The 24,174-nt window shown below is 37.2% G+C and overlaps 2 protein-coding genes across 2 annotated transcripts; both read left to right on the plus strand.

Moving 5' to 3' along the window:
- The first annotated feature begins 77 nt into the window (after positions 1-77).
- On the plus strand, positions 78-8,644 carry LOC147567120 (ATP-dependent RNA helicase DEAH11, chloroplastic-like). The gene is made up of 4 exons (XM_086653746.1): positions 78-1,363; positions 2,412-2,639; positions 3,373-6,295; positions 7,218-8,644. The coding sequence occupies exons 1-4, from the start codon at positions 467-469 to the stop codon at positions 8,435-8,437; spliced, it is 5,268 nt and encodes a 1,755-aa protein (XP_086509872.1). The 5' UTR covers positions 78-466; the 3' UTR covers positions 8,438-8,644.
- A 4,788-nt stretch (positions 8,645-13,432) lies between these two features.
- LOC147567121 (E3 ubiquitin-protein ligase ATL9-like) lies at positions 13,433-15,202 on the plus strand. Its single transcript, XM_086653747.1, has one exon. It carries the CDS (start codon positions 13,703-13,705, stop codon positions 14,984-14,986), a length of 1,284 nt encoding a protein of 427 aa, XP_086509873.1. The 5' UTR covers positions 13,433-13,702; the 3' UTR covers positions 14,987-15,202.
- The last annotated feature ends 8,972 nt before the right edge of the window (positions 15,203-24,174 follow it).

Consider the following 24,174-nt stretch of genomic DNA (forward strand, 5'->3'; position numbering starts at 1 on the left):
GCTATTGTCCACTTAGAACTTCTAGAGATTTCCTTGGAGATTCCATCTGAAAAAAAAAATCCCCAAAAAAAATAAGTGGATAGAGAAAAGAACTCATCAGATGTTTGAACCCTTAGTTTTGCCTCGGATATGTCAGATAGCTAGATTACGATGAATCCAACGGTTTAGTAGAAGAATCTTGCAGACTTAAAGTGGTTGTAAGTATAGGGCGCGAAAAAGTCGTTTCGAGGGGTAGAGTGAGAAAATTATTTTCTTTCTTAGAGAGAGAGAAAAAAAAAGTGTACGTACAAATCAGACACCATTACCGTCTCGGATTTCAATTCCTTTACTAATAGTAGTCTCTTTCTTTCTCAGTTTATATTTCCTTTCTCGTTTTCTCTCTCTAAAAAAAATCAACTAACACTGATGCTAGGGTTTTACTTCAGTTCGTAGCTGAAGAAAAGAAGAAGAAGAAGAAGAAGAATCAATGATGAGGCGAGTCGTCGTTCCAGCTGCCATTAGGGATGAACAAAATCGAAATTTGGGTTTTCGCGGTGAAGATTGTACTGGGGGATTTCGTCCAGTAAGACGAACTATGCAAGGAAGAAATGATTTCCCCGCGAGATTTGGTCAATTAGGGCAAAATCAAAGTTCGAAACATCAGTACGGACGTCCGAATTTTATCCTCCAGTTAAGATCAAGTCGCAAGGGTTTATACAGTAAGAAAGAAATTGAGGGTTTACTTAAAGAATGTACGGCTTGTTATGAACGATCTTTTGTTCTTCCACAACCTGAAATTGTTCTTAGATTATTTTTCTTGCAGTGGAATGAAGCCCTAAATGCTTTATTGTTTTTCTGGAAGAAACGACTTGATGGTTTCCATAATCTTAATCCTTTTCTGATTTCAAACGTTGTAGTTCCTTCTGATAAAGATGAAATGAAGGAGAAACTTAAAGATCTGTTTGTTGATGGTGTTGAAAAGTTACTTACTGGTGAAATTGTTCAGAAATGGATGAAGAAAATGGATGGAGTTTCTGATGAGATTGCTAAAACTGAAGGTTTACTTCGAAGGAGAAATACCCGTCTTGTGACTTTTAATGAGCTTCAAGCTAAAAGAACAGGTTTAGTAGCAGAACGTAATTTAATCATGAAGAGATTGGAGGAGTTTAGGGACTCAATGAACTGTATTCTCACTTACCTTCAAGGGCTAAGCTTTCAGAGTAATGATGGTGACTATTCGAAAGTTAATGTTCTAAGCTTCAAAGGTACATTTGATTGGATTCAAATTCATAATTTTATGACTAGGGAGTGCAGGAGGCTTGAAGATTGTTTACCCATCTATAGTTTCCGGCGAAAAATTCTCGAGGATTTATATCACCAACAGGTAATGCTATTAATTGATTATTTGTTTCTATAGTTGTTAAATGAAGTTGGGTTGCTTGGTTTTGATTAGAGTTTGTGATTTTTGTACTTTGTTTTATCACTTATGTTGTTTGATGAAATTTCAATGATACTTGTGTTCTTGATAGGACCTAAAAACTAACACCAGAGATCGAAAATACATTTAATGAGAAGATTAGTGAATAACTTAAAACAATAACAGCTTATATAAGTGCATTTTATTTGACTCTTACGTAAGGAACTACAGTTGGGAAAATATGCTTTAATCCGTTTCTTGCTAGTTGATCTTAAATCATGATGAACCATAAGTCTAATTTTTTTCAAATTGAATTATAGCTCTAACTATTTTTTTAGTTGGACTAAGATTTAGAAGCTGTTCGACTTGACCTTGTGTCTTAGCTTATGTATCGAAGTAACATATCCCATTTGCGCTTCACTTGTTGATATAAATGTACGATTGGTTGCAACTAAAGGAAATCCATGTGGTTAAGCTTTGATGTTGGTTAGTGAAACTTCTATATGCTATATGGGGCATGTTTATCCTTCTCCTTATTAATACGAAGTCAATTTGTTCAAAGAAAACTCCTATACATCCTAGACAGTTAGGAGCTTAAGATTTTGATTTAACTGAACCTGAGAAGACCCCATAACATTATGTGTATATGTAACTTCGATATTCTTCTGCTTTGGTTCGTTTCTGTTAGCTGACCTTATCATTTGTTCACATGTGGAATCTACCACCCTCTTGCATTAGCTTGAGGCCACTACCAACTAAAACTTCTTAGGATACTATTCTTTTGAGTTGCAACTATTTTCAAGTTAAGAAAGTAGTAAGTGGGGTAAAAGTTATGCCCAGACTCCATTCTTCATTCTTCCTTTAACTATCGTGCATTTATTTTTCCTTAATCTTTTTTCTTTCCAATTTAAACTTTTAACTCTTAAATAATTTTTTTTTAATATTTAAGTTGTGAATTTCTGCAGCTTTGCTGTTTCAATCTAGTTTCTTCCTTACCCACTTCAATATTGTACAGGTGCTGGTCTTGGTTGGAGAGACTGGGTCTGGAAAGAGTACACAGTTGGTACAATTTCTTGCTGATTCTGGAATAACTAGTGATGGCGCGATAGTATGCACTCAGCCCAGGAAAATTGCTTCCCTTACCTTGGCAGAAAGGGTTGGTGAAGAATGTAATGGGTGTTACGAAGATCACTCCATCGCCTGCTATACTTCATACTCATCTAAGCAGTCATTCAATTCTAAGGTAGAGGAATGTGTTTGAGATAGTTTTATTTTAAGGCCGAAATGCCTGTTCTCAGAAAGGATCCACAAGTAAATTTTTATGCTTCAGCTCCCTATATAAGGTTTGTGTAGGATAAGGTTTTCACATAGTATGCAACTCCATGTGTATGTAGCTGGCACAGGCTTGCGCAGTTTACCTGGGTTTTGAATAGGAGACAAAACCTAATGTAATATTGACATATCCTTTTAACTAATACCAACATGAATTTAGTCTGTATGTTCAATTGTGAGACTTGGAACTTTTCGTTAACTTGTAGAGGAAAGGGAGAGTGAAGGAGACTACAATAGATCGGAAGTCTAATCCGTCTCCACTTTCATCCCATGTCGGTCTTAAAAATCATAGCCTGAGGCTTTTCAGCGCTATCCTGAACGGAATAAGCCCACCCCATAACCTCAAGCTTTAATAGTACGCTAAATACTGTAGCTATCTAGCTAATGCTAGACATCCAGCCTTGCTGTTCCTGTTAGGATATGTGTGTAATAGAACAAGGGACTGAAATCCCAAGAGCGCCAGGTATTTAGACAGTTTTAGCTCATGTGAAATGCATGTAGGAAAAGAATTAGTAAAACTTGAATTTCATTTTGCCTTTTGTTGGTTGTATTTGTTTGTTCATAAAGGCTTTTGTTCTCTGCTGTTATTACTTTATTTATTCTATTTCAATTGATACGCTATGGGCCTAATTTGTTCACAACAGGTGATATTTATGACAGACCACAACCTACTACAACACTACATGAATGACGAGAAATTGTCGAGGATTTCATGCATCATTATAGATGAGGCTCACGAAAGAAGCTTGAACACTGATCTACTCTTGGCATTGATTAAAGGATTATTGCTGAAGAGGCTTGATTTAAAGCTTATCGTAATGTCTGCAACAGCTGATGCGGACAAGCTCGCAGATTACTTCTTTGGCTGTGAAATAATTCATGTGGTTGGGCGAAGCTTCCCTATTGACATAAAATATGTTCCGTGTACATCTTTGGAGGCTTCCTCCGTTTTGAGACCCAATTTTGGTCACTCTGCTCCATATGTTTATGATGTTGTTAAAGTTGCAGCCGACATCCACAAAACAGAGAAGGAGGGTGATATTCTTGCTTTTTTAACTTCTGCTGTTGAAGTAGAATGGGCGTGTGAACATTTCCAAGCACCATTTGCTGTTCCTTTGCCTTTGCATGGAAAGCTATCTTGGGAAGAACAGAATCGAGTCTTCCAAAGTTACTCAGGTGAAAGAAAAATTATCTTTGCTACAAATCTAGCAGAGACATCTTTAACTATTCCTGGTGTTAAGTATGTGATCGACTCCGGAATGGTTAAAGAGAGTAGGTTTGAACAAAGCAGTGGGATGAATGTACTAAAAGTTTGCTGGACCAGCAAAAGTTCTGCCAATCAAAGAGCTGGTCGTGCTGGTCGAACTGAACCAGGGAAGTGTTACAGACTCTATTCAGAGGTTGACTATAACTCTATGCCATCACATCAAGAACCAGAGATTCGCAGAGTTCACCTTGGCATTGCAGTTTTAAACATTCTTGCCTTGGGTGTGAAAAATGTAGAAGAGTTTGATTTTGTTGATGCTCCTAGTTCCAAGGCAATTGATAGGGCCATCAGCAATCTGATCCAATTAGGTGCTATCTCAAAGACAAATGGAGTTTTTGAATTTACTGATGCTGGGAAGTATTTGGTAAAATTGGGTATCGAGCCACAGCTGGGAAAACTAATTCTTGATAGCTTTTATTATGGTGTTCGTAGAGAAGGTCTTGTTCTTGCTGCTGTTATGGCAAATGCCAGCAGTATATTTTGCAGAGTTGGCAATGAAGAAAACAAGTTAAAATCAGATTGTAAGAAGGTAAAATTCTGCCATCAAAATGGCGATCTCTTCACTTTGCTAACTGTGTACAAGGAGTGGGAGGATGTGCCTCAAGAGAAAAAAAATGATTGGTGTTGGAAGAACAGCATCAACGCGAAATCGATGCGAAGATGCAAAGATGTAGTATTAGAGTTGGAAAATTGTATTCAAAATGAACTCAAGGTAATCGTTCCGAGTTTCTGGTTGTGGAAACCAAGTGAACAAACTGAGCATGACAAGAATTTGAAGAAGGTTATACTTTCATCTCTCGCAGAAAATGTAGCCATGTATTCTGGTAATGACCGACTTGGTTATCAAGTGGCTCAAACTGGCGAACATATTCAACTTCATCCTTCATGTTCATTGCTGGTATTTGGGCAGAAGCCTAGCTGGGTAGTTTTTGGTGAAATACTTTCGGTATCAAATCAGTATTTGGTTTGTGTGACTGCTATCGATTATGACTGCTTGTCTGTCCTTAGTCCTCCTCTTCCATTTGATATCTCACGTATGGAGCAGCAGAAGCTTCAGGTGATGGTGATGAGTGGATTTGGTAATAACGTCTTGAGAAGGTTTTGTGGAAAGTTAAACAATTATCTTCTTCGTCTTGTTTCACATCTTCGAACAACTTTTGAGGATGAAAGGATCAATATTGAAGTTAATGCAGAAGAGGTTCAAATATTTGCATCTTCTGTATGTATCAACGAAGTTTATGATGCTGTAAATGACGCATTGGAGTATGAAAAGAAATGGTTAAGAAATGAATGCATGGAAAAATGCCTATATGTTGGAGGCCCTGGTGTTCTTTCGTCTGTGGCACTGTTTGGAGCTGGTGCTGAAATTAAGCATCTTGAATTGGAAAAGCGATACTTAAGCGTTGAAGTTCTGCACTCAAATGCATGTTCTCTTGATGACAAACAACTTGTAGTGATGTTTGAGAAACGTGCCTCAAGTATTTCTGGTTTCCACAAGTATGCCTACTTGGCACAAGAAGGTGAGAATTTAAAGAAGTGGGGCAAGATAACATATCTTACTCCAGAAGGTGCAGAGAAAGCTGTGAAGGAGCTGAATGAAGTTGAATTTAATGGCTCTATGTTAAATGTAATCCCTTCGCACACATCTGTTGGGTCTGAACATAGAATATTCTCATATCCAGCTATAAAAGCCAGGATTTCTTGGCCACGGAGGCGGAGCAAGTGTTTTGCCATTGTCAAATGTTATAGGCAAGATGTTGATGTTATACTCCAAAACTGCTTAGATCTGTTTGTTGGTACCAGACATGTTAGATGTGAACGCTGCAAGAAAAATGATGATTGCATCTTTATATGTGGACTTGATCAACTAACTACGGAAACGGATATCTATGCTGCTTTTTGGCGGGCCACAAACCGCAGGATTCTGGATGTTCACCTAGTGAGAGGGGAAGCTGCCACTAATATCACGCCTGCTGCTTGTGAAGAAGCACTGCGTAGAGAAATTGCTCCATTCATGCCTAGTAAGACCCCACTTATCAAATCTTATCAGGTGCAAGTGTTTAACCCTGAACCAAAAGATTATATGATGAGAGCTCTTCTAACATTTGATGGGAGGTTGCATTTGGAAGCTGCAATTGCTTTGGATAATCTTGAAGGCAAAGTACTTACTGGTTGTCTCCCATGGCAAATAATAAAGTGCCAGGGTTCGTTTCACAGCTCAGTATCCTGTCCTGCTCCTGTTTATTTTGTTATCAAGAGGCAACTGGATATGTTATTTGCCAGCGTCAAGAATCAAAATGGTACTTCCCATAATTCCACGTCTTTTTATATTTGGTTCATTTATTTTCAGAATATTTTCCATGCAAGGTTTGGCGAACAAAAAAACTATTCTTTATATCGTGATATCTTCTTACTCAAACGTGCAAAGCATAATCTTAGCATCACTGAAGCTATCCCCTATTTTTAGTTTTTATGTTCTGTCTTTTCATCCTAAATACTGCCACTCTTAGGTAGTGTATTTTACGAGCCACATCTGAAATCTGGCTCGGGGTCTGAATTGTCTCGAGTCAGATTCCAGTGTGTGTTTTGGTCTGGCTCATAATGTCTGACTCCTTTCAATGGCTGATTTGGGTTGATTTGAGTCAGGCGAGTCAATTTCAGACAATGAGCAAAAGTTCAAGGCTTCAAGCACTACCTTCAGATTTATGCAACAAAATGGAAAGTACTGCTAGGCGCCAAACATGAGGTCTTTAGGGTCCACTTTGAAGTGAATTGCACATAACTATCGCAACTAGCAATCTATAGTGGTCAAATTTTCTGATAATTGTACTAAATTTTGTCAAAACTGTTCCCTTTGTTGAACTCCAAAATTAGGTTGACTTCTGGAACCTCTACTGACATTATTTGTTTAGTTCAGCCTTTTTAAAATATGCTGATATACAGGGCTCTGAAAGCATGTACCACAGAGTGCACATTAATGGACTGAAAGTTATTATTATTATTCAGAATTTATTACTAAATCGTGTATAAGATTCTAATTCTAATTTGAATTTCCTTTTTCCATGTTCTGGCAACTTATGCTACTGGTATAGTGGGGTATATAAATTCCATCAGATTCCTAGTGTTATTATTATGGTCTTAATAGTAATGTCGTATTTGACTTCCTATCAATACTGTACTTGGACGTAACAATTTTCATTTGTGATTTATCCTTTTGCACAGGTGAATACAACTTAGAAAGAAACGAAAATGGCTCTTATCGAGTAAAGATATCTGCCAATGCGACAAGAACTGTTGTGGAGTTGAGAAAGCCGTTAGAAGAATTAATGAAAGGGAAAACAATAACGAATGCTAGCCTAACTCCGCGCATTCTACAGCTTCTTTCCTCTGTAGAAGGCATAGGACTCATGAAGTCATTACAGCAAGAAACAGGTACTTACATTTTACATGACAAGCCACGGATGGTTGTTAAAATCTTTGGCCATCAAGAAAAGGTTGCTCAAGCTGAGCGAAGATTAGTCGAGTCACTTTTGACCCTTCATGAAAATAAGCCACTCCAGATCAGACTCCGAGGTGGAGATCTTCCACACAATCTGATGAAAGTTGTAGTTGAGAGGTTTGGCCCAGATCTTCAAGGACTCGGGGATAGTGTAACTAATGCTCATTTTACACTAAACACACGTCGCCACATCCTCTTAGTCCAAGGAAATGATGAGTCAAAGAAGAAAGTAGAGGAGATTATTTCTGAACTTGCCCATTCTCTCAGTGGTAGTTTGTCTGAGAACCTTGAAGGTGATGCTAGTTGTCCAATTTGCTTGTGTGAAATAGAAGACTGTTATCAGCTTGAAGCCTGTGCTCATAAATTCTGCCGTTCCTGCTTACTCGAGCAGTGTGAATCAGCAATTAGAAACCAGCAGGACTCATTCCCTATATGCTGTACTCGGAAAAACTGCGGAAATCCAATACTTCTAGCAGATTTGAAATCTCTTTTTCCGATCAAGAAGTTGGAAGAACTCTTCAGAGCTTCTTTAGGATCATTCGTTGCAACTAGTGGAGGAACTTATAGATTTTGTCCATCTCCCGATTGCCCAGCAGTTTATAAGGTAGCAGATCCTTGTGAAAAAGACGCAGATCCATTTATTTGTGGGGCGTGCTATGTAGAAACATGTCGAAAATGTCATTTAGAGTATCATCCTTATATGACATGTGAGAATTATAAGGAATTCAAGATCGACCCTGATTTGTCCCTGAGAGAGTGGGTGAAAGGGAAGGAATATGTGAAAAGTTGCCCTAGCTGCCATTATACAATTGAGAAGACTGAAGGATGCAACCACGTCGAGTGCAGGTGTGGAACTCATATCTGTTGGGAATGTTTGGATTGCTTTAAGAGCAGCGAAGACTGTTATGGGCATTTGAGGTCTGTTCATCAATCTCTTATCTGACTGAATCTGTTTGAGGTGTATGTGGTTAAGTATGTGCATATGTATATATAGTCATCATATGAGTAGCATATATATTAGGGTATATACATGAAATGTAAGAGTTAAATATGTTTCGGATTAATGCAAAACAAAAAAAAAAAAAAATATGTTTCGGATTATGTTTTGATGATTTATATAGTGTTTCGGATGTTCTCATCCGATTTTACATATTTCTTCTCTGATATACTGAACTTTGTTGTTTGTAACGTTATGACCATCTTTATCGAATTTTGTTGTTTGTTGTTTGGCTACCTCACATGAAAACGCTAACCAAACAGGACTGTCTGCGATCGAAGGGGTTAGAGATGGTTTATCTGACTCTTAATCTGTTATATGTAACAACTGTCTGCGATCGAAGGGGTTAGAGATGGTTTAACCGACTCTTAATCTGTTTATAGCTTCTAGCTATAACATCGTCACTAAATAATTGTGCAGATATATACCTAATCTACTTAATCAGTTAAGGGAGGAATCAAAGATCGTCTCCTGCCTACAATGTCATTTATATGTGCATTTGCAGACAGTCAAGCTGTAATAACAGTCTTTCATCAAAAAAAAAAAGCTGTAATAACAGTTAGTAGGTTGTTACATTTAAATTATATCCTTCGAAGATTTATTTTTCAAGTTCTTTTTCTACTAACCTATATTCTTCTTCTCCTCTTCTTTTTGCAAAATAAAATAGTGGGCGAGTTGGAGAGATTAGAATTTAGATCCTTTTCCTATATATTTGAGGGTGATAGAGGTTGTAATTAGGTGTTCAAATAGTGAAACAAGTAGAAGAAGAAAATATAATGTGCGACTCATGAATCTATGTGATTTATGTTTCTGATGGACTACTTGAGTCTTACCATTCATGAATCCATTTTATTTGGTAACAAGCAAAATTGAAGGATCGTGATAATTGGAAAAAATATCGAATTACTTTTTTTTCTTAAAAGAAGGTTTAAAAGAATGTTTCTGAAAAGAAAGAAACGAAAAACTGGAGTTGACAAACAAAACAGGTTTTTTGACAAAAAAAATTGTTTTTTTATAATGTGCAATAGATGTTGAAATACCAAATTTATCAGGACGTCACCAAGTAACTTGGAATCAATGTAATATGGTTATGGATTCCTAATGCAAACTAGATTGTTGTAGCTTAATATATGTAGTTTTTAGCAAATGAGTTTGTGATCTAGTTATTTGCATCTCGTCTAACGTCTGTCTTTAAAATTTATCTCATAGTTTATAAATACAATGTACCATTGAAACTGATATAATTATGACTCTTATAGTTTTTTTTTTTTTTTTTGATGACAGACTCTTATAGTTGATTTAGTACTGATTATGACATACTCTTATCCATTGAGTATATTAATAATATTTGATGTAAATTGACTACCATATAAAACTTTTACGATGGAATCCCAAAATAAAAATGTTATCTCTAAATGTTTTCAATATTCTTTGGCTAAAGAAAACTCAAACAACTCATTAATAATGTATTTTCCAAAAAATTCATCCATCAATATTACAATGGTCCAGTCTCCTTAACAAAAATGAGAACATTCTCATTCAAAATGGATCCTTCTATTATATTTACTTAGATTATTAAAATTAAATAGGATGTCAAACTTTTGTATTTTGACTGGTAAAAGTCAATGATCATTATAATTACTTAAAACTTAAATCAAATTAATTTTCTCTCTCGGATTAAATTGAATTAAAGTTTATTGTAACTATTCACTTTCACTTTGACTTTATGATATGACACTACTTTAAATTATTTTATTTTTATTTATGAATGTGAAGTAGAATTCTTCGAAATTGTGAGTAGATTTAGATATTTTTTAAAAGCATTTATATAGTTTATTGCTATTGTTAATGCTGAATTCTTTTTGGTTAAAGATGCTCTTTTATCTTCTCTCTCAATCCACAATGTTTACTTCTACATTGAGTTATATCATGTACATTTTCTTACGTTTTATGACGAAATACAAACTAAAAAAATTCAGATAATTGTAAATTTAATTAAGATTCTGTTTGTTAAACAAATAAAGAAAAACATTTAGACTTATGAGTCCGTAGAACCATGAATCTGAATGAATGTAATTCTGTAGATTTATGATTCTTTTATCCAAACACACCGTAAATTTAAAGATTTAAATCTCGAGGGATTTCTACTTTACCTAATTTTAAACCTGAAATTTAAAGATTTATGATTCTTTGAACAACCCCAAAACTTATGATCTCTACCCCAAAGAACCTAGCAAATCTTCTTTGTTAAATGACAGTCAAGATAAAAGAAAAGCAAAAAAAAGAAAAGATAACAAGAATCAGATTCAAGAGTGACCATTAAAAAAGTCAATTTTTTACTCAAAGTTGGTCAGCTACATTTCTTTGACTCCCTTTCTAGACATATCTCCTATATTTTTCCTCCAATAAACACCAGTTAACCACCCTCTTGCTTGATTCCATGTGTCAAGCCATCCCTTGACTAAAATGTCTTTTTCATGATAATAAATGGCTAAATGCTTGGTTAGAAAAATCTTTTATGATAAGTATCTAGATCAATAACCTTATCTATTATTTTGATCACCAATTTGGTTCAAAAACGGTTGCCAATTGTTATTTTGATTCATCAATTAATGTTAGAGAGATGCTAGAATTACAAAAAAATTTGTGATTTTGACGAAAGAAGTTACCCAACTGATGTGGCGGTTGTGGTTTGAAAGTTTGACTAAATCTGGACCATTGAGAGATAAATATTACAACCGCCACATTAGCTGGGTAACCTCTTTTATCAAAAATCTTTGTGATTCTAGGACTTCCCCGAAGGTTATTCTTTTTACTTCTCCTAGTTTTTGTTCTTCTTTATCTCGGTTTTCAATTGGTAATATTGTGAACACTTCTTTCCTTAATTAATATTTTTCTTCCATTAATTATCTTTCTCTTCTGTATCTTTTTCTTATATGGATATTAATGCTTAGAGAGATGCTAGAATCACAAAAGATTTTGACAAAGATAACTCATCAAAAAATGGTAATGAGGTTGGTTACTCCCGAAACTTCAAATATAGTTGGGTTGGTGACCGTATGTATTTGAAAGTAATAGAATATTACTACATTGAAACAAAAATAGTTACAACAAAAAATAATAGTGATCATAAAGGCAAATACTTTGAGTTATTAAGATGTAATTATTCCATTTAAATATCCACATGTGCATTATAATCTAAAATTAGAATAAAAGTTATGGGAGAATGTCTAAATTTGAAAACAGTCCTCATACCATCTCATTATTTCTCAATTGTTCACGCTTGCCTCCAATGTTGCAGTCACGGATTCACTTGAAATGCTAGAAGTTCATTTTGCTTTTGAAAAACAAGTGATATTAGTTTTATTTCTTACCTGCATACATTACTTTTAAATATATATCCCGTCACTAGATATACTTTCAATTGGCTCTTGTTACGATTTTTGTAGTTTGAGATGGCAGTGTACTATTACAAATGTAACAAAACTTTTGTTATGGTCATGGTGGCATTATTTGTCCAATCTATTTAACTATCTAGACTTGGCTACATAAGACTAATGTTAAACTTTCCATAAAAAAAAGACTAAAGTTAAATCGTACTAGGCAACTCGCCTTCAAAATCTTCTAAAAATATCTCTCATGCTATAAATATATGATTGACATTCAATGGTTTTGTTAAATACTATATACTGTAGTTGGCTAATTATTTGGAAAGACGACACTACTTATTAGGAAGTTAGGAACTAAGAAATTCGAATTTTCTAAAATACAACTAAAAGAACTTCAAAATTAACAAAGATCCCGACCACACTTCTAAGGGTGCCTCTATAGGCGCCTGCATTAATTGCTGTAGGGGCCTCCCTCTGTTGGCGCCTCCATACAGAGGGTTTTAGCATCAATTTAGTGTGTGTAGCAATGAACAAAGACAAATCCAAGAAGCACTTTTAAGAATTATCATAGCATCAATTATTTCGATACCTGGTTCTAGGGTTTTAGCATTTGAAATATCACTAATTAATATTTGATCTCTTCAAATGATAGATCAATCACTTATTCTGATCTATTCAAACCACTAATCTAAAATTTGTTTGATCTTTCTTTCAAGAACAATAAGCATTTTAGATGGATCGCCCATTTCTGGAAGTAGAAAGAGAAAGAAAAGTATGAAAAAAGAAAATAAGAAGAGATGCGGGAGGAGCCTTTTGGCGCCAACAGAGGAAGGCGCCAACAGAGGGAGGCCCCTACAGCAATTAGGGGAGGCGCCTATAGAGGCACCCCACTTCTAAAATAATTCTGCAAGTCAATTAGTTAAAATTGCCTTTCTTGCAATAACACCATGAAATTAATAGCTTCTTGTTCATTGAGCAACTGCCAAGTAGTAGTAGTATATTGTACAGACTTCAGAGTATGACTTTAGTAGAGTTATAACATATTAATTGTTTCTCAATTGAAGAGACCAAGATCAGAGTTTTCTGCTAAAATATCTAGAATGATGAGAGTGAGAGAGTCTGTTGGATTCACATAAAATATGCACCAAAAGCCTAAAAAATGGAAGAATGTGGGGCAGGATGGCCCTACTAGGAATAAGTTGTTATATTTATTTATGATTGTGTCTACCGGCGTCTTATTTTCCCTCTCTTGGTACTTCTTGTATGTCTCGGACTGAATAGTCTGAGGTCCACAGATCTGACAGTCTGAGTACTCTCAGGCGGGCACTAGTCTGTGCAGTTCAAATTTAGTACAAATTAAGCTTAGTACAAGAGTTTTCAGACTTGCCTTTGCCGTGGTGATGAAGCAAGGAAAGATAAAACGAACGTGAATAAAAATAGAGAGGCGCGAGAGATTTGTTTGGTTAATTTTGTTGAGGAACGAGACCTCAGTCTGCTAAATAGTTATGGAAAAAGCATTGTCAGATGCTAAGGTAAATGGCCTAATAATGGGATTTGTGGCCAAACTAAAACAATAGTCACGTGTGACGTTGGCTATCACCTCATCAGTTGTAGTGAAAGTCAATATGGTCCAGCACTCCAGCCTACACCAAACCAAACCATAGGAAACGCAATTGAAAGTCTTCTTCCTTGACATTCACGATTCACCTCTTCCTTCCTTACTTCCTTAAATCTCTTATCTCTTCTTCTCTATCATCTCTTATTCTCTCTCTCTCTCTCTCTCTCTCTCTCTCTCTCTCTCTCTATAGTTTCTTACTGATTGATGAAGTTCATCATCATGGACCTTCGGCAAAAGAAAAACAACCGTCAGATCATCCACGTGGACGGCTATTCTCTTCTCCTCCTCATCCAACTCATCTTTTTATTCCCCTACTCCACCGCACAATCAGATAGAGTACCCCCACCACCACCACTAGACCAACAGAATTTCCGACCGTCGATGCTGGTGGTGATTCTAGTCCTAATCACAGCCTTCTTCTTCATGGGATTCTTCTCTATTTACATCCGTCAGTGCGTTGGAAGAGGTGGCGCCGACACAATTCGACCAGTCAACGGTGGTGGTGTTGGTGGAGGGGTTGGACGATCAAGAAGAACTAAAAAAGGACTTGATCCATCAGTAATTGAAACATTTCCAACTTTCTTGTATTCAGCTGTGAAAGCACTTAAATTAGGTAAAGGAACCCTAGAATGTGCTGTTTGTCTGAATGAATTTGAAGATGATGAAACTCTTCGATTACTTCCTAAATGTGATCATGTCTTTCATCCTGAATGTATTGATGCTTGGTTAGTTTCTCACACTACTTGTCCTGTTTGTCGATGTAATCTCAATGAAATCACTTCCCCACCTAATCAAGAACAAGATCAAAATACTCTCAATCAAGATCCAGAAGATTCTTCTGAATCTGATTCTGATTCTGATCTAAATCAAACAAGATTGAATCAAATCAACAACAACAATGAATCACAAGAACAAGTTCTAATTCATATAACTGATGATCAAATTAGAGACTCTTCATCATCATCAACTATGAAACCAGAAGTAATCAATCCATCTCAAATTCAAAATCAAAATCGTCGTCCAGTAAGATCAAGGTCATCAATAATACCTAAAATTGCAGGTAAATTTCCTAGATCTCATTCAACAGGTCATTCATTGATTCAACCAGGTGAAAATGTTGATAGATTTACTTTGAGATTACCAGAAGATGTTAGAAAACAGATTATAATTGAGAATGAGAAATTGAATCGGACGATGAGACAGTCGTCAGTTTCCGGTGGTGGTGGTGGTGGTGATAGTAATCGGCCGGGATTTCGTAGTGGTAGTGTTGGTAGGTTTTACCAGTTTGGCCGGTTGTCTAAATCTGATCATTGGGGTTTCAAATTGTCAATGCCTTTTTTCACGCGGAGTACTTCATCTAGGGCTCCTATTACTACTACTGACGGTACCGTTAAATTACCGTTTGATCGGCTTGGCTCTAAAGCTGATCGAGCCAGAGGTGAAGCCGATCAGTCTTCATCATCATCATCGGCTCGCCCACCTGTTTAATAATTTCTCTTTTTTGTTTTGTACTAATAGTTTTGTTAATTTATTTGATTTATTTTATGGCCATCAAGGGTTGTTTGTTTTTTTAGAAGGCAATTTATTTGCCTTCTTTGTTATAGGAGCAGGGTGGACATTCACTACTCCAAACTCTCCCACTTCGTTTTTTATTTATTTTTTGTAAAATATTGAAAGAATGAAATTTTTTGAAAGTTCTGAATATTGTCAAAATGTCAATCTATGAAAAGAAGGGAAAATAAGAACTATTTAACGAAATATTTATTTAAAAAGATCTATTTTGGCTGACCACTATCTTTGTTGAATCCTGACTACAGTATGTGGTCGGTTATGATTTAAGGAGAGAAAGGGATTTAATTATCTCTTTAAATTTTAGGCAGTCACTTCTCTAATTGGAATTAGCTGAACAGTGGCCGGACAAAAAATTATTTTTTATTTTTTGAAGAGGGTGTTTCGGGTTAATGTTGAAATTAAAGTTGTACGTGATTTTTGTTAGACTAATTTATAAAATTTATCAAGTTTTTTTTTTTGTTGAATCCTGACTACAGTATGTGGTGAGTTGATGACCGTCGATAGTCAACAGATAAAATTAGTTAAGTTGCTTAAATACAAATGAGTTTGAGCAGCTAGCTCACTGGGTGAGAAAATAGAAGTGATCTAAACAAAAAATTTATACACGTGTAAATTCGATGAGGTATTCTAGATTCATGGAACATCAAGTTTGTCTGAGTTTGAGATTCTAATCGCTATAAAATGGGGTTTACTCGTTTAAAATGTATTTGTCCACAAAGGGAGAGAGGTAGGTAAAGATATTTTACCTACGGGAACATTTGAGAAAATGAAATTTATATTTCTAGATAAATTGCATTTGGTAGGCGAATGCGTTTTCGGGTCAGATAAACGAAATGGTTTTTTCTATTTTGGAACTAGAAATATTTTTTATTAAGAAAGTACATTTTTGGGCCAAAATAAGTTGGTTTAATAGCAGAAAAATCATCAAAACGTAGATACAATATAGAATGTAGAACTCAAGATACCCTGTTCTCTAGGGTATTTCTATATTTATAGAGAAATGAAGAAGATTACAATTACAAGATTATCCTTTAGCTTAAAGTAAATTACATTTATATCCATCACTACTAATACCTCCCCTCAAGCCGAATGCCCAGGAACTAATGAGAGCTTGAAGTTGAGTTCTTGAAACCGAGAGGAGGGCAGACCCTTTGTGAAAACATTAGCAAGTTGAGAGTCACTTGGTATAAACTGAACTTTAAGAGTGCCAGCCTTGACCTGTTCGCGGACAAAGTGAAAGTCGATTGCCACGTGCTTGGTCCTTGAATGCAAGATTGGATTGACCGTTAGATAAGTAGTGCTTAGGTTATCACAATGGATAATAGGAGGAGTGCCTTGAGAGAGGCCCAGTTCTTTTAGAAGATTACGTAACCAAATCAACTCAGTTGATGCTAAAGCCACCGCTCTATATTCCGCTTCAGTAGAAGACCGAGCCACTGTGGGCTGGGTTTTGGAGGCCCACGCAATTAAATTTGGCCCAAGAAATATACAATAGCCAGACGTCGAACGTCTATCATCTGGGGACCCTGCCCAGTCAGCATCCGAATAGCCAATGAGAGGCAACGACGTGGCTCGTCGGAAACTTAACCCATGAGAAAGGGTTCCTTTTAGATACCTTAGAATTCTCTTGGCAGCCATTAAATGAACAGACGAAGGTTTTGACATAAACTTTGATATTTGATTAACAGAGTAGGCTATATCCGGTCTTGTTAATGTCAAATACTGTAAAGCACCCACTAAACTTCGAAAAATTTGAGGATTAGGCAATGGTGTTCCATCCAATTTGGATAACTTATTCCCAGTTAGAACAGGAGTTGAAACTGGTTTAGAATCTAATAAACCAAATCGAGCCAATAAATCAATTGAATACTTTCTTTGAGTAAGAATTAATGACTCAGAAGTTCTAGTTGCCTCCATTCCTAAGAAATAGCTTAGAGGACCAAGATCAGTCATATCAAATTGAGATTTTAGCCAAGAGATAAAGGTAGACAACAGTGAAGACGACGAACCAGTGACTATGATGTCATCAACGTAAAGTAATAAGATGATAATGTCCTTTGAAGAATGAAAATAGAACATGGAGGGATCCGAAATGGATTGCCGAAAACCAAACTTGATAATACTACTGCTGAAACGAGAGTGCCAGGCTCTTGGAGCCTGTTTTAGGCCATAGATGGCCTTGTTCAATTTACAGACATGATTGGGAAGAGAATGATTTTCAAAACCCTTGGGTTGGGACATGTAGACAGTTTCGACCAAATCACCATTTAAAATGCATTCTTAACGTCTAATTGTTGAATTTTCCAGTTACCTGAGATTGCAATTGAGAGTATTGATCTGATCGTCGCCGGTCGAACTACAGGACTGTAGGTTACGTCATAATCAACCCCATGTTCTTGAGTGTAACCCCTAGCTACCAGACGAGCTTTGTATCTTTGAATCGAACCATCCGCCTTTTGTTTCACCTTATAAATCCATTTACAGTCGACTACATTTCCATTAACCGGTGGTGGAACTAATGTCCATGTATTATTCTTCTTAGGAGCCTGTATTTCATCAACCATAGCTTGATTCCAGTGAGTAAATTTCGAAGCCTGTAGATAGGTTGAAGGTTCAACAAAGTTAACTAATTCATTAGTGGGAGTTGTTAATAAAACCCTAGGTTTTCTCGTGCCATCACGACTGAGAGTGATCATAGGATGAGTTGACGAAGAAGGTTGAGTTGTGGATGGTAATGGCTGAGGACGAATAGAGTCGTCTGAAGGGGATGGAGGTAGTAATTTGGGTATTAGGGTTTTGGTTAGAGGAAGAGGGGTTTTGAGACACCTGTTGGTTGTCAAAGATATTAGGGTTAGTGGGAGACATGTGGTCAGGTAATGTTTCGCTGGTGGAAGGAGAAGGAGGGGTCAGAGAAGGACGATGTGGCAGGGAGGTGGGACCAGCTGGACGAGAGGGAGGTGGTGATCGAGTATCACGTTGTACCAGCCCGAGAGAAGCAGCTGGCAGAGAGGGAAGTTGTGCTGGCAGAGAGGGAAGTTGTGCTGGAGGACCACTTTGTCCCAAAATTGATGTTCGATCAGGATTAAAAGAAGGAGTACGGAGGGGATCAACGGTCCAGATTAAAGAGACGTTGGAATTAGGGTTAGCTTCATCCCTCTTTGAAGAACAGGCAAAGGGAAAGTGATTTTCGTCAAATAGAACATGACGTGAGAGGTAAATCCGAGAAGACGATTCATCCAAACACTTATAACCTTTATAATTTGGACTGTAACCAATGAATATGCAGGGTTTTGATTTGATATCGAGCTTCAAAGAACGATAAGGTGATAACAAGGGATAACATCTACACCCAAAAATTCGAAGATCTTGATAGTTGGGTTTGATGTGAAGAAGTTTTTCGAAGGGAGAGATACCATTGGTAGTAGAACTAGGTAATCGATTTATAGTATATATTGCAGTTTGAAAAGCCTCAGGCCAAAAGGAGTGAGGAACAGAAGCTTGATGAAGAAGAGTAATGGAGGTTTCAACCAAATGGCGAATTTTTCTCTCAGCCACCCCATTTTGTTGGGGTGTGTGAGGACACGACCGACGATGGTGAATACCATTTGTAATAAGAAAATTCGAAAACTCAGTATTGACATATTCACCTCCACCATCGGATTGAAGGATTTTGATAGGAGAACCAAATTGTTTTTCAACAAAAACTTTAAATGTTTTGAAATGTGTGATTACCTCTGATTTGGTTTTTAAAAAATACAGCCATGTGAATCTGGTAAAGCCATCTATGAGCAGAAGCACATAGCGATAGCCAGAAGGGGAGGTGATTGGGGAAGGACCCCAGAGATCAGAATGTATGAGCTCATTAGGGGAAGTCGAAGTATGAACAACAGAAGTAAATGGGAGACGATGGTGTTTGCCCAAAATGCAACTATTACATTTAATTGAGTTCATTAAAACTTTCTTTAAAGGTAAAGCATTGTTCTTAACAACTAAATTGAAAATTTGCAAGTGGGGATGAGCTAAACTGCCAGACTTCAGAGGTAGCTGTGGAAGATGAAGACAGAGGTGAAGCAAAGAGAGATGTTGGAACTGAAGAAGGATCGGCTTTGTTGGGTGAGAGTTGATAGAGACCATTGTTAATTGTTCCTACTAGGAGTTTCCTCCTTGTTGGAATGTCCTGAACATAAAAGCCATTTCGATGAAAAACCACAAGACAATCAAAATCACGAACTAGATGAGAGACAGAGATAAGATTCTTCTTGAATGAGGGAACTAACAAAACATTTTTGAGAGAGAAATTATTGAAAGGAAGGATAATGTTTTTAATACCTGATACAGGGGTAACATTGCCTGTACCCACCATAACATGAGCAGGATGATTAATCTCAGACCTAGAGGAGGTAGAAGCAGCATCAGATGAAATGTGCATTGAAGCACCCGAATCAATGTACCAGTTGGGGTCTGAAGGAACAGACTCTAAACCCATAGCAGAGAAGGATTGAGCCATATCATTGAAACTTGGAAGACTATAACATTGACGAGTTGAATGGCCTACCTTACCACAATATTGACAAATCAGTGGTTGAGGAGGAGGACCAAGAACTGAAGAGTTGTATTTCTGATAACCACCTCTGTGAGAGTTATATCCTCTTGAGGAGCCTCTGTAACCTCCTCTGTTAGAACGACCTCTATTACCTCTGTTAGTTGAGAAGGATTGAGGTCGAGGGGGTGCAGTAGGCTGAGAGAGAAGAGCTGCTGGTTGAACATTCTGAGTGCGAAGGAGCTCAATCCTGAATTCATGGGTAAGCAACAAAGAGTGAAGCTCAGAGGAAGAAGGTGGAGTGAGACGAGTGGTAATGGAGGTAACAAACCCTTCATAGTCTGTACTAAGACCAGATAAGATGACTAACACCAGTTCTGAATCAGCAACTGGGTGTCCAACAGCAGCAAGAGAATCAGAGATGGATTTGAGTCTAAGAAGATACTCATTGACAGAGAGAGAACCGTTTTTGGTTGTTTGAAGTTGTAACTTCAAATTCATGAGACGAGCAGAGTTGATGGAGGAGAAATTTCGTTCAAGAGAATCCCATACAGCCTTAGAGGAGGAAAGAACAAGCACTTGACTCAGCACTGGTTCGGTTAGAGTGGCATTAAGCCATGAAAGAAGCATCTGGTCGATGCGATACCAGTAGAGATACTCAGGGTTAATGGAGGAAGCAGAGGAACCTTTAGATGAAGTGGAGGGTAGAAACTCAGGTGGAGGGGGAAAGGAGCCATTGTCAAACTTGAAAAGGTCTTGAGAATGGAGGATAGGTAGTAGCTGACTCTTCCATAAGAGATAGTTGGTATTATCAAGTCTAATAGAGACTAGGTGAGCAATGTTAGAGAGATTGGGAAAGGAAGAAACAGAGTGGGTAATGGAGGAGGAGGAAGGAGGAGGTGGATTAAGAGAAGAAGGGACTGTAGTGTTGATTGCAGAGTCAGCCATTGAAGAGTAAACAAAGGTGACGGCACTGAAAACCAAGGAGATGAAAAAGGTTTTTGGAAATGTGCTCTTGATACCATATAGAATGTAGAACTCAAGATACCCTGTTCTCTAGGGTATTTTATAGAGAAACGAAGAAGATTACAATTACAAGATTATCCTTTAGCTTAAAGTAAATTACATTTATATCCATCACTACTAATATACAACAGCCGAAATAATTTCACCAAATGGCAGTTCCCTCTCGAATTTTTTCACCCACGTGGGTGACAAAACTACCCTTCCGTATGATGGATTTCTTCTCCGCCTCTTTCTCTCTCAATTTTTCTGTTCTTCTCTCGCCAACTAAGAAAAACTTGATTAACTACAAAAGGAGTTTGAAAATAATTTTTCTCCGTATCTTTAGACGACATACAATATTAGAATAAAACAAGGGCATTTACTGCACGGATCCATTCTTTATGGAGAAAAGCTACACAGTTCATGAATGTATTAGAAACAACTTTAAGTAATGATTTGTGGGATTTAGGTTTCTCTGGTGTTACCAAACCTCTGAAATTGCATCTAATCTTTTGGAGGCATGTTGTTTGTGAAAATCACTAGGTCAAACAGTGGATCATTTTTTTCTTGTTGTGCCCTTATATATTAGAGGTTTGGAAACGCCTACTGCCCCAGTTCATTTGGACAATACGTTCCAAACAATGGCATGCTAACGTAGTCCATTTCAAATTTTTTTTTAGCAAATGTCATTAGAGAAGCAGCGGAAAAGAAGAAAATGGACATGAAAGGCTTCTTTCGACTTTGAACTCCAACTGCTATAATTTGGGTAGCATCGCTCGAACAATACTCCAAGATGCTTTTGTTTTTGTTGAAATATGGGAAGCAAACATTAAGAACAGTGAAGAAGGGAGATGACGAAGAACGGGAAGCAAACATTAAGAACAATGAATTTGATCTACCATTGGCATTTGGGCTGACCATGGTATGCTTCTACTTCACACAATGATGAAGTTAAGAATTAGGAGGCTTTAATTAGGTTATAAGCCTCATGTAATTTTTTCATCTTTGTGTTCTGTTGTAATAGGGTAGCTTCCTCAGCTGCTCTACTCAGTTTTGATTATTAATCATACTACTCAATCTTTTCAAAAAAAAAAGTGGTTATAGTGAAAAGGAATTGGTCTGCTGGAGGGTGCTTATAACAAAATCAGAAAACATTGATTGTGGAATAGTTGATGTGGCTAAACGGATATGGGTCTGGTTGGTAAAAAGAATTAGTGGTGCCTACAGACAGAAGCAGTGAGAGGCGCTAAGGTCTTGGTTTTTAGAGGGAATTAGTTAGGCGCGGCTTTGGGGCATTCGAAATAGTATCAGGGGGGAATAAAGACTTTGTCAATCAAGAATGACTTAGGGGAGTTCTTATTTTTAGTCCAAACATAAACTTTTCATCCTCGCCTCCACCACCACCACCACCACAACTTCCAACCACCACCATCATTTCCGACGACATGAGCACCACCACCACCACCACCACTATATTAACCGTTTTTTTCTCTTTATCCTCTCAACTCTCTTCTTCTCCCTGTCCCTCTTCCTTTCTTCCTCTCCATCTCTTTCGCTTTCTCTCCCTCTCTTCCTTAAAAACATCTTGGAGCTGAGGTGCAGAACAGACTCAGGTCGACCTCTTCATTTGTCTCTAGGCCAACGCATGGTTGAAGGCGTCTAGGAGACTCATGCATACCTCCCAACAATCTCTCTAGTTAGAGTTGGGCTCAGGTGATAGAGTTCTATCAGATTCACTCCATCGATGGATTTATCGAGGGTTTGTTTCTTAAGAACGTGAGATTTGAAACGCGTGGCTTAGGTCAATCTATTGACTTCTTGACTGGTCAAAGTTGTCCTAATTTGACTCATCACATCCAATCTCTTCTTGGTTGTTTATCTTCTTTACGTCTCAGTTATACCATAACTTCTAACTCTCTATCTCTAGCTATGAAGGATGTAGTAGAAGTAGCAGGTGTGGCAACTAGATTCCTTGCAGGGGATAAAGTAGCAAGTCTATGCATCATGGACAACGTATTTGCATCTCAAAACTTTTCTTCTCTCAAACGAGCAATCTCCTCTACTGGACCATTTTCTTTTGACATTTTGATGATGCAAGGATTCATGTGTTATTTCACAAATGTTGGTGACTTGAAGTGTTCCCTCTTTTGCTAGTGACAAACTGATGTCGTGAAAAATTTGTTTCCTGCATATCATAGGAAAAATGTTACATTTTAACTCTGGAATGATTCCTTTCTCTGTCAATAATGAAGACTGAGATGGGAAGGTACCTGCAAAGACAATTCGACACTCAAGTCATTTCATTGCGCAATCATGAAATTAATGGAATTGTCAGGATTAAATTTGGATCTCATTTCAGTGTTGTTTGTAAGGAGGCGTCAGTCTACCGCCAATGGATAGCCACGTAGCTTGGTCTTACAAGGCAAAAAACACTGGACGCGATTGTATTTTTGTCAGTAACAGTTCCAATTTGGAAAAGTGGATCTGTGGCGTTATTTGACCTTGCACAACCACTATTCTCTCGAGTACGGAAAACCTCTGTGCTTTGTCTCTCTTGTTAGAGTAGGGTTCTGAGGAAGAGTTTAATCGGATTTACCTCCCCGCTTGCCTTTATGCTACAATAGAGTTTAAGGTATCTAGGAGTATTGTACTGATTTCTCTATAATCTCTCTTGTTAGAGTATGACTCAGGTGGTAGAACTCATTTAGATCCACCTCTCCATTGTTTCTAACAAAAACTCATCCCTTGTACGGGGCTGGCCCTGACACAAAGCGAACAAAGCGTCGCTTCGGGCCACCGGCGTTTAGGGGCCACCAAAGCATTGTTTTCTTAAGGAATTCATAAGAGGCCCAACGGTAAAAGAAAACTATAAAGGGCACCACGTATCAAATCTTGAAGTAAAAAAGGGCCACAAAAATATATCAATTAATAATTATAGAAGTCGGCCCACAGTACTTCACTTTGAATAGAAGACCTTTTTAATATAAATCTTATAAACCCCAAAAACCTTCTCTTTAAACCGAAGAGTGAAGTAAACCCCCTACATTTTCTTCTCATCTTTGCCATCTCCTTTCATTATTTCATTCTTATTGGGTAAGAAATGAAGTTTCTTTTTATTTACTCTCTCTCATATTAACAAAACTAGCATTATGTAGATGGTCTACGGTTTATTAAGTTAACCTCATCGAAATTTAAATCTAATTTTTGTTTATTTAATTTCTCTCTCTCTCTCTCTCTCTCTCTCTCTCCTATCATGGAGATATAAATTTTTTTTTTTAACATTACTTAGATGGTGTAGGGTTGATTCGTAAGTGGCATGATTGAAACTAAAGAAGTTGCCATTAAGATGGGCGTCAAAGCAACATTTTGGAATTATACGTATTATTTGTAGAAAGAAACAATTTGACGAGAATGCATGTGAAGATGCATCTATCAGTGTCAGTTGCAGAAACATTTAGAGTTAATTACTCATTTACATATTAGATCATGTTCTTTCTTCATTTAAGAGCAATTTCGAGCAACTTCAAAAGTACAACGAAATATTTGGTTTTCTGTTCGA

Source organism: Eschscholzia californica, unplaced genomic scaffold (assembly GCF_041429995.1).
Source record: "Eschscholzia californica isolate CP2 unplaced genomic scaffold, dmEscCali1.0.p SCAF_1, whole genome shotgun sequence".
Classification (NCBI taxonomy): domain Eukaryota; kingdom Viridiplantae; phylum Streptophyta; class Magnoliopsida; order Ranunculales; family Papaveraceae; genus Eschscholzia; species Eschscholzia californica.

Coding starts and splice junctions, on each gene's coding strand:
- LOC147567120 (XM_086653746.1), top strand. CDS start 467: ATGATGAGGCGAGTCGTCGTTCCAGCTGCCATTAGGGATGAACAAAAT. Junction 2,640..3,372: donor AGCAGTCATTCAATTCTAAG/GTAGAGGAATGT, acceptor TGTTCACAACAG/GTGATATTTATGACAGACCA. Junction 6,296..7,217: donor CAGCGTCAAGAATCAAAATG/GTACTTCCCATA, acceptor CCTTTTGCACAG/GTGAATACAACTTAGAAAGA.
- LOC147567121 (XM_086653747.1), top strand. CDS start 13,703: ATGAAGTTCATCATCATGGACCTTCGGCAAAAGAAAAACAACCGTCAG.